We start from the raw sequence: 14,256 nt of genomic DNA on the forward strand, positions 1-14,256 counted from the left end.
TTTCCTGAACAGATAGGGAGAAGATGAGCAGAAAATTGTACCTGGAGGCATGTACAGGGTGCAATAATTATGTGGCTACCGATCTGTAGGTCAATATCCCCAGTGAACAGGTTTAAATAGAGTTTGGGGATGGTGATTTCTCTAACTGGTTTGAAGAAATTACATTAATACACAATAAGCAGGACACTCCTATGAGCCTCTGCTTCTCAAAAGCTTCTTTTCCAAGCTGAGCTTCCAAATTCGAAGACCAAGCCTCGTTTGTTTGCTGTGTCACTGGACACTTGGGGTTTTCTCCTTTGTTGAAAAGTGTTGACCCATCTCTTATCAAGAGAAGTAGGTCCCCACAAAATTGCCCCTCAATCTTTTTGTTGTAGTACCAGAATCCAAGTACAATGCCACTTACTTCCACGTGTGTTACCAAAATGAATAAATACTAGATAACCCAAAGTTCATTCTCAAAGACATGCCCACAAGGAACTTCAGACCTTTTGTATTTAGTGTCCCCAGAATTAATTTAGTGTCCCCAGTCCAACAAACACAGTATCAACAGAGGCTTATTTTTCCTCTTTGGCCCTTTCCCTCCTGCACCCAATACAATTATGTTCCCTAACCTGAAAGTAAGGAACCTAACAGGCCTAGAATCATCCTTCATTATAGTCACTGAAATGACTGTCCGACCCCAAAGCTCATGTCTGCAAAATATCCCTCCTCACGCTCTCCTCCATTCAACTTCTGTGATTGCTGGTCAAATTCTTAATCTTAACATTTTTTCCCTAGTCTACTCTTATCTATTCCTCAGTAGATTCCTTGCCTTCAGTCTCACCTTTGTAGAACTCTTCGGAAACCTGCTTTCTTTAGGACTGCTGTCATAACTACTATCCTTTCCTACACTTTGACCCCTCAGTAAAGCTTTCGGGAGGTGCCCATCACACCTTTCTATCAAGGTTAAGTCCTCCTATCCAACCATTACCTCAGAGCTATGCCTCCAGCCATCACTCTTTTTGACATTGTTCCAGGTACTAACAAAAGTCAAATCTGTGTATTCAGACTATTTCTATCCCCTCGTCATCTCTCAAATATTGGTAACGATTCCTCTAATTCAGCAAGTAATAATCCCTATCATCTAAAAAAGTTTGGAAATCCCATATTGTCTGATCACACGTTCCCTTACTATTCAGAGAAGAGCCAAGAGTTCATTCAATTACACGTTCTACCTCCTTCCCCTGCCACACCTGGCCATGCAACTACCATGGTTACCAGCTCTGATCTGCTGCTAGGCTCTTACTCTTGGTGAGTGTTCAAGGTACACACCTTTGAACTGTTACTTTGACTTAACTTTGTTTTCCCTGTTTGATGCATGAGGTGCACAGCCTTTATAGCTCATCAAGTGCATTTCTCTTGGACTGTAAGTTATAGAGGGCTCTCCAGAAGTAAAAGGAGCTTTTTGCTAATCAGAATTCATGCAAGTAGATGATGTTTGATGATCATGAGGAGAGCATTCAAAGCCATTCAAATAATATGAAAATTTAATAGTCATATCTTGATTTCAGTCTGGGGCATGTAGTTATGCCATTTTCTCCACCCAAACACTCAGTCATTTCTGCATCTGGTGTAGCTGATCATACCCAAGAGTGGTGTACATTGCAATCTGGTTTTGGCTCTGCAAATTCATGCTATAATCATCTCTGGGGACATGTGCCTATCACTAGAGCCTATGTAGTTAGGGACCAAACTTAAATGAGGATTCAAGTAAACAGAGCTTGATAAGTGACCGGCGCCTCATCGCAGCCATACTTACTTGGTGAGGTTGGGGAGGCTGCGCCTCCTTCTGTTGACGTGGTTGGAGGCTTTGTGTCTGGCACCGGCAGAGGTACAGGCCTGGCCATCGGGGGTGGCGGCGGCGGTGGCAACATCGGGGTGGGAAGGAATGGGTTGTGCACTTTGCCTTGGCTACTCCCATTGGGCTGTGAGCGTGGGAGCAAAACAGAACACGCAGAAGGAAAAGAAGAGACATATATCAACTATTAGCAGCTTCTGAAAACAAAAGACGTATTAGTCACCACTTAGGTAAAATTACGAAGTATTTTAGTTGCTTGAATTCTTCCATAAAAGCAGATAGATAAAAAAAAGTTGAGGCATTCTTAAGGCATTCCACAGAAGTTTCATCTTAGGCACACATACTCAATGTATCCTAAAATGATCTCTTGAATTACTTTGACCTTCTCCACATCTCGCTTCCATAAAATGACCCACCAACTTTTGCTTGGAATGTTTCACTTCTGTATTAATTGCTACCTTCATCATCATTCTCATGATTATAATTTTTTAAATATATGTTTTACAAGTTGTAGGATTATTCCATATTGTCTACTTATACAGATATAATGAAGTTCCCCAAATATGCATTTGAAATTAAAAATAATATTTTATTTTCACTCCTCAAAGTTGATATTATATAACATTTAATAAATATGTTAAGGGAACATAAAAAATTTCTTTCACATATTGTATAACATCAGGCACAGAAACTTTAGAATTGAGCTGTCAAAATTCTGCTAGGGAAAAATATCACTTCTAATTTTGATTTAAATTATATAAGCATATGCCATAACAGTCATATTTATTTGGCTGCCTGATGTTAGAACAACCAAATAACAGCTCTTTGACAAAAGAAAGTTCCCCTCTGAAGAAAGCAATAAAATCTATTTTATTTTCAAGTTTTTCAAAACAGTCCCACAAAGAGACCTGCCTCAAGCCTTACAAAATTTTGATCAAAATGCAAAACCGGGATTTTGACAGTTATATAGGATAATGTCAGGACTATTTTTAAAGAAGTTAGAAATTTAAAAGTCAGATGCTTGCTGCTGGTGATCACTTCAGATTTCTCATGGTCTCCCAGGTGGCTTTTCCGATGCCAGACTTCAGTGACACTGCACAACCGGTAACCACAGCTGGTATTTAGGCTACAGTCCTGAATCAAAGTTCAGGTGAAGGAGAATCAGTTGTCCCAGGTTTAATAAGTGTAAGCTTAATAATTCTGTAGGGGCAGCCTCAGCCAGCCCCTCATCCACATTCTCTTATATATTTAGTATTGTTTCCTCAAAGACTATCTCGTCTGACAATCAGAATGCTGTGCTTTCTTGCCAGCAAACCTGCCCATGTGTTATTTCTGAGTGGGCTAAAGTCCATAAGTGAATGCTTTAGAATAAGCCAAGCAAATGAATACACAAGCAAAAAGAAAAAAGGCCCCATATTGATTTGTTGTCTAGACAGAAATGTATCTGCTAACACATCACCAGACATTAGTCAAAGCTGCCTGTTCTGTCTCAGATATGCACAATCAGGTATTTCTGCAAGGGTTGAGAAAATCAGCGACAGGGCGGTGTGATATAATATTCTAAATTAGGCAATGATAATGACGGCTGATCTGTGGCTTCATGTGTAGCTATTGGGAGAAAAGGAAAATCACATTTGGCTTTATGGTGGTCATTATTTACTATTCATTATTATTATTAGTGGCTGTGGGATACAGCTATCCAACTGTAAACACTTAGTCCAACTTTGAAATAAAATTTGTGATTTTTAAAAATCACTTTTACATTTGGAATACGGTTTCAAGTTGCAATTATTTGGTTTATTAGAGAAAAAAAAAGGAAAACATTCATTTGAAGCTGTTGAATACTGTTTAGCTTTATACAAAGATAAGTGGGAAAGATAACTACTTGCAGAAATAACAAACCATAATAAACTGTACTTCTAGCATCTTGAGTTCAAGTACTGGTCAACTTGATCTAAAGTGTTAGAAGACTGTATTTTTAAAAAATATCAACTCCGTTGATCTGAAACATCTGTGCCCCCTCATCCCCCTACTTCTCCCTACCACCCCAAATCATTATTTAAAATTATTTGGTCTTTCTATTTTGTTAACCGCGTGAGCCCAAGGGTTAGTGTGCCTGAGGTGGAATTATCAGCCCACAGACCTTAGAAGGTTATACGGTTCACCCTTGAGATGATTTATATCCATAAACTTGACAGTTGCGAACTTAACACAAACACTTTTTAAACCCTGGCCAATCACTCTTAGAGCAAGTTAACTTTCCCACAATCTAGAATAAATATGACATTTGCCTGGAGTCCGTCAGCGCAACATTAGAGCACAATGTCACATGGTCAGAAGGTCTCCCCTTGTTATTTTTACATTCGGTTAATATTTCTAAAGAAATTGGAAAAAAAAAGAGGTCTCCTTACATTGAGGAACCCCACCTGTCCAGCCTGCTGACCAGCATCAGGGCAGACAAGTTGGACAAACTCTTTCAGCGTCTCCTGAGGGTGATAGCGGATGGCTGGGTGAGAGAAGTAAGGCCCAGGCTGCTGGATAATGGGCGATGTTGGAAAATGAAGAGTCGACGGTGTTGCGTGAGGGCTTGCTGTAGGAAAAGAAAACGTGAGAGTCATGAAGGGAAAGGTCCGCTGTGCCACAGCATCAAGCCCGCTTCAACCTCCTTTTTCCTTTCTTTCCTGACCCAGCTCACAGCACTGCTTATGGCGCTGAATTTCACACTGGATAGTTCTGACAGATTTTCTTCCTTAAGGCTCTAAGACAAACATGGAGGTTAGATTAGGGTAGGGTTTCAGGCTGTCTTTCCATTTTCAGTGGACATGAGTTATAAAGGCATTAATAATCCTTGGTGAAGCTGAAGATTATTCATTACCTTAAGAGCCTTTTTAATGAAGCAAGCAATAAAAAATGTATTTGGTAGATTAGACCTGATTTAACTGACATTACATATGACAAATTCTAGTTTGCACATATGGATCCTCTTTCATGCTGAGCTAACCCATAGACAATAATTCATTGTTAAAGCTCTTATACCCCTTTCAAGGAAATTTCTAGGGACTAATACAGGATGAAATTTTTTTGAAGTATGTAGTAAATGATCACTTAATGAACCTGTGCCATTTGGATGCCTCACTTTACATGGACAGTTTACATAGACATTTTTTTTCTTTTTTGGCCATTTCAAACTGAAACTCAGAAATGCATAAATGTTAGAGCAGGGGAACCCACAGGCTGAGTAGGCAGTGACTCCTGTTAAACTGTGGGCCCTCTGCCCATAAAAATTGATAAAAGAACTCAGACAACTATTACTCCTTTTTATTTGAGCCCTGCTACATTTTATTTGTACAAGAAGATTACAGTAGATTAAAAAACTTATGTGAGACGCTTGATAATGTTTCTGCGAGAACATCTGCCCTTGAATTGGAAGGGTGATTGATAAAATCTGCTAGAGAAGAAGAGCAGGCATGGGAACGGTTGGAGATACTCAAACCAAGTAATGCCAAGGTAGCAGCTCTCACTTCTCAATGAAGGCCAGAGAAGCAGCTCCCAAATAAAAGCAGGTGAGAATATTTATTTTCCCTTACACTTTGCAGTTTAAGTCTTCAAACTCAAGGAGTCCCTGCAAAGATCAAACAAAGGAATGCTCCAATTTTAGACAGTAAAATTTCTAATACCAAGAGTGACTCATAAAACTGTAGAGGTGACTAAGCAAGAGAGGCTGTGCTTTCTACCACTACTCTAGAAGCATGGCTGAGGACTGTAAAAATGATACATTCCCATTGATCACTGGCCATGGGTTCTTTGTTCCCTACTGGACTATCTTTAGTATTGGGGTACTTTCTGACTAATAATTGAAATGGCTAGGATTTTGAGGTTCAGAACTGCATCTATAGTTTTTAAAGAGTGAAAATGGGGATGTGGAATGGAAGCAATAGTCTATTCCATGTCTTATGGATGATCTGATGGGACCACCTCATTCATGCAACCTGTAATCTATCCAATAAACACTGATGGGCTTCTACTGTGGGTGTGAGATACAATAGTGGGCCAACACAGACAAAATTTTATCTTCAATCATACAATTGAGGGCATCTTGAACACAGCCAATGAAACCAGAATTGTTGTCATCTTCCATCCTTTATACTTGCTCTTCTTTCAATCTTTCACATCTTAGAAAATAGTTTTTCCATCTGTTTAATTATTCACTGTCATATCCTCAGAACACTGGTACTCAATAAGTATTAGTCAAATGTACAGTGATCAATTGAATGAATACAAGGGTGGTACAGAAATCGAGAACCATACAAATAGACTTAACACTTGCATTTTTTTCCACCTGGCAAAAAGCCAGAACTGGTCAAACTTAGGACTTCATATAATAAATGATAAATTATGGATCTGGGGATCCATAATTGTCTCTGAGTAAAAACCCACAAGATTAAGTTGTTAAATGGCTCTGGTCATCTCTTACTTTTGCACATGGGACTTTAAGAAACCAAACGAGTTTTGTTCATCTAATACGGCATGGCTATCTTTGCTGGTAGCAAGAAAATTTGACCCCGCACCCTGCAGTTGACCAAATAGTTTGCAGTCAGGGATTGGGGGCGGGGGGACATTTCCCAAATATGGCTGGGGATGTACTGAGCATAACAAAATGATACAGTCAACCTTGGCAGCATGTCTAACACAAAGGTGGGAACTGCACTGCCAAAATTCCCCAGGAAGCCGACCTTAGTGATAAAGTGACAGTACTTCAGGTGCTCAGTGGAAAGTGATAAATGGCGTTCGAGGATGCATCGTGGTGGCCCACAGAGAATGCTGCCCAAGGGAAAATATTCACTTGAGTAAAATGTCAGACAGATAAAAGTTAAAGGAAGTGGACAGAGGGAATAACTCAACAGATTTTGGAATCCCTCCTTTGATTGTTGGTAACAAACATCCATCCTAGCATCTCTTTGTTACTGTTAATAGGTGAAAGAACATCATTAGCAACCTGAATTCAGACCTTTGTCAAGTTTATTATATTCTACTAAAACAATTCACTTTTTCCTTGTGGCACCGAGTTTAGCACGAACTTAAGAACATGTGGTGCTCTATGAAACTAAGTCTGCAACTACTGACTTATAAGGACCAATTCTTAATTAATTAGCACCAGGGAATCATTTCGCCTGTAGTTTCAAATCAGGCAGTTGCTGAGTCTGCATTTCAAAGGGTCATCCTTCACAACCCTTACTTTGTTATGCTTTGGACTTTCTGGTGCAGCCATTAGTGAAAGTGGGCATACAAATCATTTGAGGTCCTGAGCTTTCATTTCTTCAGAAGGAAATCAGTTGTGTTACAGACATTACACAGTCCTGTTAAATATCATTAAATACATGCTTTAGGTAGAGCACTAGTATTACTCTTTCACGGGGTAAGACCCATGTCTTTAGGTAGAGCACTAGTATTACTCTTTCACGGGGTAAGACCCATGTTCTTTGGTTCTCTAAAGCTCAGACTTCAGCAACATGTAGATTTGCATTTTCTTCTTTCCTGTTTCTTGTCTTCTCTCTTTGACCTTGAGTTAGACATTTTTGGTGTGCCCAAGCTTTTGTCTGAGTAGTTTCAAATCATTTTACAAAGTGTTGTTGGGGTTAAATCAGTCCATCGCTCAATCAGTAAAATTCATTAAATATACACTGAGATCTTCAGATCAGGGGTCCCACAGAAGAGAAACTACCATTTGGGAATTCCACCATTCTGAATCTGGCATGGTACTAATGCAATGCACAAAGAATGGTCTCAGTCCAAACTTTTGACAGAGAAAAACATCTCTTACGGATATGTGTGTGTGTGTGTGTGTGTGTGTGTGTGTGTGTAGTTGACACAATAAAAAATTATAGCACATTATGTAAATGCATATCTAGATCCTTTAAAATGTGCATTATTTACTTGAGAGTCAATAAAGGCTTTTCTCAAGTGGTTACAGTTTATTACAGTGTATCCATCTGTATCCATGTTGATGTTAATACAATTTTGTGTATTAAAAGGCACTACAAAATTGGCTGCTTCTGGGGTCTAATACTCTTAGTACCCTAGGCCAGGAGCAGCAAAGAGTGTCAGAAACACTCTGCTCTGGATGGTTCTCACTACCAGCTTAAATTTTAACCAGGGGCCAGACTTATTTAAAACAACTGCTGGGCTTTTCACAAACAATACAAATAAGAAGGAAGGAAATTTGATCAGGTTTCTTTGGCTAGAACGCACTGCCTACACATTCTGAACAAAGTAGCCACAATTCAAGAAACAGGGAGCCAGAATTTCCCAAAGGGTGTAGAGCTCAGTTATTTATTACAAAATGATCATATTACTGGATACTTAAAAAGAAGAAAGCAGGTCAGACAGGTTGGTTTACTTGTTTTTACTCTGTCCCTGCCTGGACTCTGCTTCTTTTAAAAAGATTCTCTTGGTTTTAGTTTGAAAGAGAAAAAGCTAAAAATTCAACACTATATATATACACACACACACACACACACATATATGTATATATGTTAATATATATTGTAAATATGTATTGTATATAATATATATTTTAAATATAAATATGTATTTATATTTATATTTTTATAAATATTTATATTTTATTTATATATTTATATATATATTTAACTTAAATGTATAAACTTAAATGCTTTCTCTTTTAAAGCAGAATGAGGACTGGGGAAGGAGAAGGTCAAGGTAATGACTGTATTACTGTGTAGGTTGGGAGTCTTATTTGATCCAAGGGACTCTTAGTCTGAGTCCTCCATAGGGAAGAGGCCTTACTAACATATATTCTAGCTCAAAAGGATGCTATCAAGGAGGCATAGCTAGATAGGTTTGGAAACTCGTTTCATTCTTTTATAAAGCTTGAGAAAGAAAAGAGAGAGGAAAGTAATCCTTCCTCACCATTTTTAGCAATTTTCCCCAAACTCAACCTCCAAGAATTCTAAGAACCTTCCCACATTTTTCCTCAAACCAAAATTTATGGGTTGAAATAGGTTCTTGTATTTAACCTGACATTGCCTTAATTGCTTTATTCCTCGTTCACAAACCATCACAGATTCTCACAGATCGGATAGAGACTTGGATTCTTTTCACCTTAGCGTTTCCTTTCTGGCAATCCTAGAGTCTCTTGTCTGGGAGGCTCCAAAGAAAAGCTGTCAAGAGAGCAGCGCAAACAATACGACCTAATCCCCTTTCAGGGGCAGCATGCTCTTAACACAGGAAAACACACAGCCTTCTTCTCTCACAGGAGGAATGATCACTCCCAAGCCATGGCATTTATAAGACTTCATAGTCTTACTATTAATCAACACAAAGTCAGGGGCAACAGGTGAGAGTCCAAACCATTCCCGTGTTAGTACGGTTAGCAGAAAAACCCCACTCCTCTCTTTAGCAATATGATGGTACTTTAGACCAAAATAACCATTGCCGTAGAGCCACGGGTGGCATTAAGAACTCCTGACTACTCATATTTAGAAGTGAAGATTTTAATAAGGTAGATCGCTAAAAGGAGAAGTGGGAGAAAAAAAAAAGCCTTCCATAAAGGCAAATAGAATTCGAATTATTTGGGTTGTCAACTACTATGTACTTGGTTTCTTCGGAAATTCAAAACCACAGTATATGATGCCACTGTAGCTTACCTAAAGCTGAGAAATCTATCTTAATGGTCTATAGCTATAATTTATAAATCATGCATGAGTCAGACTGGCCACTTATGAAAGCCCAGGAGTTTGGAAGTATGGGATTTTTTTTTTAAGATTTTATTTATTTATTCATGAGAGAGAGAGAGAGAGAGGCAGGCAGGGACACAGAGACACAGGCAGAGCTCCATGCAAGGAGCCTGATGTGGGACTCAATCCCGGGTCTCCAGGTTCATGCCCTAGGCTAAAGGCAGATGCTTAACCGCTGAGCCACCCAGGTGTCCCTGGGATTTACTTTAATAGAGACACAAGGAAAGGGGACTTGGCAATGGTTTTTAAGCCTTTAGGAGGTACAGCCTTGTCTGAATAACAAACCTCTGACTTGAGGCAACCCAAGGCTTTCAAAACCTAGAGTACCTATCTTTAACATTGCTCAGATGCATGTGAAAGACCCAGATGTCACAGGAGAGAAACAAATGACATTGCATGATAGCTGGTCAAGCACTTGATATTTTTATATTCCTGCTACCAAAGTAACTTTATGCTATGCTGCACTTCCAAGACGGTTGGTATTTTCTATTCCATTTGAATAAAGGGGATCCTCGGGTTGGAAATCAAATTCCAAGGTCTCCTGGAAAAACAGACAGAAAGGGGGAGGGGAGGAGGGCAAGGTCTTTTAACATTTTTATTTAGATCAATATTAGCCACTGAAGGACCCTTCTTGCCCTGAGGCTCTGGCTTATAATCTAGACCAGGGGTTGGCAAACGTTTTCTGTAAAGGCCAGAGAGCAGAGAGTTTAGACTTTGCAGGCTGCACGGTCTCTGCCTGCAATTATTCTACTCTGCTGCTATGGTGCAGAAGCAGCCATAGATATCACACAAACAAATGAGTGTGGCCATGTTCCAATAGAATTTTATTTTCAAAAACAGGCAGAGGACTGGATTTGACTTGTGGGCCATAGTGTGCTGGCCCCATATAACTCCTGTTCACTTTCCAAACACCTGCCATGCTGTGCTCATGAGTTGAGCACCTGATGATCACTGCTCCTTCCAGCTCTTCCCTACTAAACCCTGTCTTTCTGCTGGTCCATCTTTCTGCTGAAGCCTCACTGTATTGAAGCTTTCAAAGCAATCTGCTTTCCTTCTATATTTCTACTAACTCCATTGTCGCTTTTTTTTTCTTTGATTACCTTTTGACTACCTCTTGACTACCTTCACCCACTCCTCCTCCACTCCCCCATTATAGCTCTTTGATTGTCTGTCTTCACCATTATTTAACCTGCTTTGGTCTGTGCTGGTTTCCCATACTTGTGTGTGTATAATTTCAAGTTAAACATATGAATCCAAAAAATGTATAATATGAGGACTGTGGGCTTTAGAGTCAAATAGGTGTAGATTTAATTCTAGATCTTTCACTTATCAGCTATGCTTTAAGTTTCTAAGCTTCTCTATGACTCGGTTTTGCCTTCTGTATGGTGGGGTGAATAACACCTCATAGATTTGTTGTTAAGATCCAATGAGACAAAGACAAAAACACATGGTGTAGTTCCTGACCATGAGGGTAGGTGATCAATAAATAGCTTCTTTTATTGGAAATACTGTCATAAGTAAGGATGGGGATGAGGATGGGGGGTGAATAAATTAAAAATTGTTCCTATTTGCTAAGATTTATTTGGATTACAGAATATACAAGGGGAAAGGAATAGTAAGTACGAGTTAAGAGGGACCTGCTGCTTATCTGTCTCTTGGACAAATGAATAAATAATCTGTCTCTTGGACAAATGAATACATAAATAAATACATAATGATGAGACAGTAGGTACTATCAAGTATGGACATGACATGAGGGTCTTGAAAAAAAAAATCCCTTAACAACAAAATGCAAAACAAAGCAACAGTAGCAACAATTTTGATCTAACGCTCATAGCTATCATAGATACAATAACCTATAAAGACTTTTTAACCAAATATACTTTGAACCTGTACCTTTGCTTAAATCTCAAACTCTGACAATCTAGAAACTTAGAATTAGGGAGCTGTCTCCCTCGAGGCTCTACTTTTCACTTAGATCTACAGTCCTTGAGTGTCCATACTGACCTCCCCCTTTACCATGTAGACCCCTGCTTACCCAGGCATACTTCCAACCTAATCAGGATCTGAACATGTCTTCCTCCTGCTCCCACACTGTGCCCTCCCGCTCCCCAGTCCAGGCCCCAGCAAACCCAGATACAATGCAAATTTCTATTACCCTTTGAAAGGCCCACCATGTCAGTTTTTGGGAGTTGCTTATCAGAGATCTGATACATGTTAAATACTACAAAAAAAAAAAAGTTTTAAAAGAAGATCTGGAGTTTTTTTTTTTTTTTTTTTTTAAGATTTTATTCATTTATTCATGAGAGACACAAAGAGAGAGGCAGAGACACAGGCAGATGGAGAAGCAGGCTCCCCACAAGGAGCCCGATGTGGGACTCGATCCAGCATCCTGGGATCATGCCCTGGGCCAAAGGCAGATGCTCAATGGTTGAGCCACCCAGGCATCCCAGGAGTGCTTTTAAAGAAAACTTTATAATAATTATTTTTTTTTGAAAATTTACTAACTAGATGAAGGAACTTATAGTTTTGTTTCTGCCACTACTTGGCTTTATTAATATGGGTGACTTCTTTCTCTTCTAGTTCTCTCTTCTGCAAAATGTAGTTTGTACTCAATCGCTGATGCTTACGTAGCTTTGCATTCCAATGGAAGTCTGTCTCTGGGATTACAGTTACAAATACTCAGTACAACTGATCCATAGTAGTAACATTGAAATCTAAAATATCTTAAACTAGGGAACATGTGCCCCCTTATTTTTAAATATTTTTAAAAGATTTTATTTATTTATTCATGAGAGACACACACAGAGACGGAGAGACATAGGCAGAGGGAGAAGCAGGCTCCCCTCAGGGAGCCTGATACAGGACTAGATCCCAGGACCCTGGGATCATGATCTGAGCCAAAGACAGACGCTCAACCACTGAGCCACCCAGGTGTCCCAGCACGTGCCCTTTAAAAGAAATTATTTTTCAAGTGTTTCTGAGGTACTAAGTTATAGAGTATTTTTGAACACAATCTCCAAGACATCCTGGCTTTGTAAAGGCTGTAATTTTTTTGAGTTTTAAAATCCCTGAGTGTACTTGTTCAAGCTCTGTGAGATAGAGTGCCAGCCTTGGGATCTTGACGGGACCTCCTCTCTGAATATGCTATATTTGCACACTACTTGCCTAGGCTGCCATGATGGCTAGTGTGAAATATGTTCAAATGCCACATAACAGCTATGATTATTGGAAATATGAAGAGGGACTGTTTAAGCAAAGTTGACAAGAATTCCATTCTATGACGAGAACTGGAGCGTCTATGTTATCTGCAACCAATGCTATGAAATAAGAGATCAATAATAAGAAACATGAAAAACACTTGAGAAAAAAACAACCCCACAGATTGGGTGATCACAGAGGTTAATGGAACGAGGCAGGGAGTCCTCTAACAAATTGCAGTCCTGCAAAAGAGAATTTCCGAAGTAAAGTCCATGGAGGTGCTCCAGCCCCTTAGAGGACTACTGGTGGTTGTGCAAGTATTTGCCAATGTGAAAAAAAAAAAAGGGCAAAAAACAAGCAAATAAACAACAGCAAAACCCATGACAAAAATAAAAGCGTGGGCTGATTTGCAGCATTTCCTCCACCGAATTGTCGGGTTTACATTGTGGTTTAAGCCCCTATTTCTGAGAGATAGGATTACTAAAGCGGAGGTTACTTTCAAAGCGTCCTCCTGAATTCCAAGTATCTTCCTGAATATACCCTATAGGATTGAAGGATTTATTCTTCCTGTAGTAGATTTGACACAAGGGGAGGAAGGAGGAGAAGAATCAGCCCAGTGTCTGAAGTTAGGGGTTCAAGATTTTATCCCAGGTTGGGTATTCCATTAGCTCTGTGTGTCAGCCTCCTCACTTCCTCTACTGTGAATGGAAATCATATGTCGTGTTTGGGTTGTAGAGCTCGACTATTCTGCATCTGAAATCATCACTCCCTGTCCTATTTGGAATAGTCACTCAACATTTCTGAGCTCACATTTTCTTATCCAGAAATTGGATAAAATAGCACAGGAAAAAAAGTATTTTTCTCAGGATTAGAATTAATTCTAGTACCTAGCAAGGCTCACTCATTTAAAAAAGGTATGTGTTGAGAATCAACTATGTGCTAGGCAGTACATTAGACTGTGGGTTATTTGTTATTCTTAGAATTGTTTTTTTTTAGAATAGATTAAGATACATGAAAAATAATCAGGATCATATAATGCAATGTGGCAATAATGATATCAAGAGTTGGACTGCTTTCATGGACCTGGAGGCCCATAGCATGGGTTAATCACCACTCTCTAGATCCTGCATTTAACCTGTGTCCTGCAAATCCTAACTGCAGGAATAAGTCACTTCAGCTAGGTAAAAAGGGCTCAGCTTTCTCTGTCTTGCCATTCCCTCTGGAAACAGAGCTCTCAGGTTTTTGAGGGTTACCTACCCTTCCCTCAGCCCCAAGCTATGTGGTCAAGAGTGGCCTTAACCCTACCTCCTGGCTCTGTGGGTATGCATGCCACCCAGGCCACACCAATGAGAAACCCCTTTACCTTTAAACATAAGAATTATGCCAAAAGTGACCCAAGCAAATGACCCAAATCAGGAGAATCAGAGTCATAAGCATCCAGGAGCAGAACCTTTCCCAGAT

The 14,256-nt window shown here is 39.5% G+C and overlaps 1 protein-coding gene across 10 annotated transcripts in view; it reads right to left on the bottom strand.

Moving 5' to 3' along the window:
- Positions 1-14,256, bottom strand: part of NFIA (nuclear factor I A) — a 373,258-nt gene that overhangs the window by 55,351 nt on the left and 303,651 nt on the right. For 8 of the 10 annotated variants that reach the window (XM_038537348.1, XM_038537346.1, XM_038537349.1 and 5 more), the window contains 2 exons: positions 4,249-4,427; positions 1,799-1,964 (listed from right to left, as the gene is read on the bottom strand). In XM_038537348.1, the coding sequence (XP_038393276.1) occupies positions 1,799-1,964; positions 4,249-4,427 (345 nt within the window). The remainder of the gene's footprint in view (positions 1-1,798; positions 1,965-4,248; positions 4,428-14,256) is intronic. The other 2 variants (XM_038537347.1, XM_038537355.1) reach the window with 1 other exon arrangement.

This window comes from Canis lupus, chromosome 5 (genome assembly GCF_011100685.1).
Source record: "Canis lupus familiaris isolate Mischka breed German Shepherd chromosome 5, alternate assembly UU_Cfam_GSD_1.0, whole genome shotgun sequence".
Classification (NCBI taxonomy): domain Eukaryota; kingdom Metazoa; phylum Chordata; class Mammalia; order Carnivora; family Canidae; genus Canis; species Canis lupus.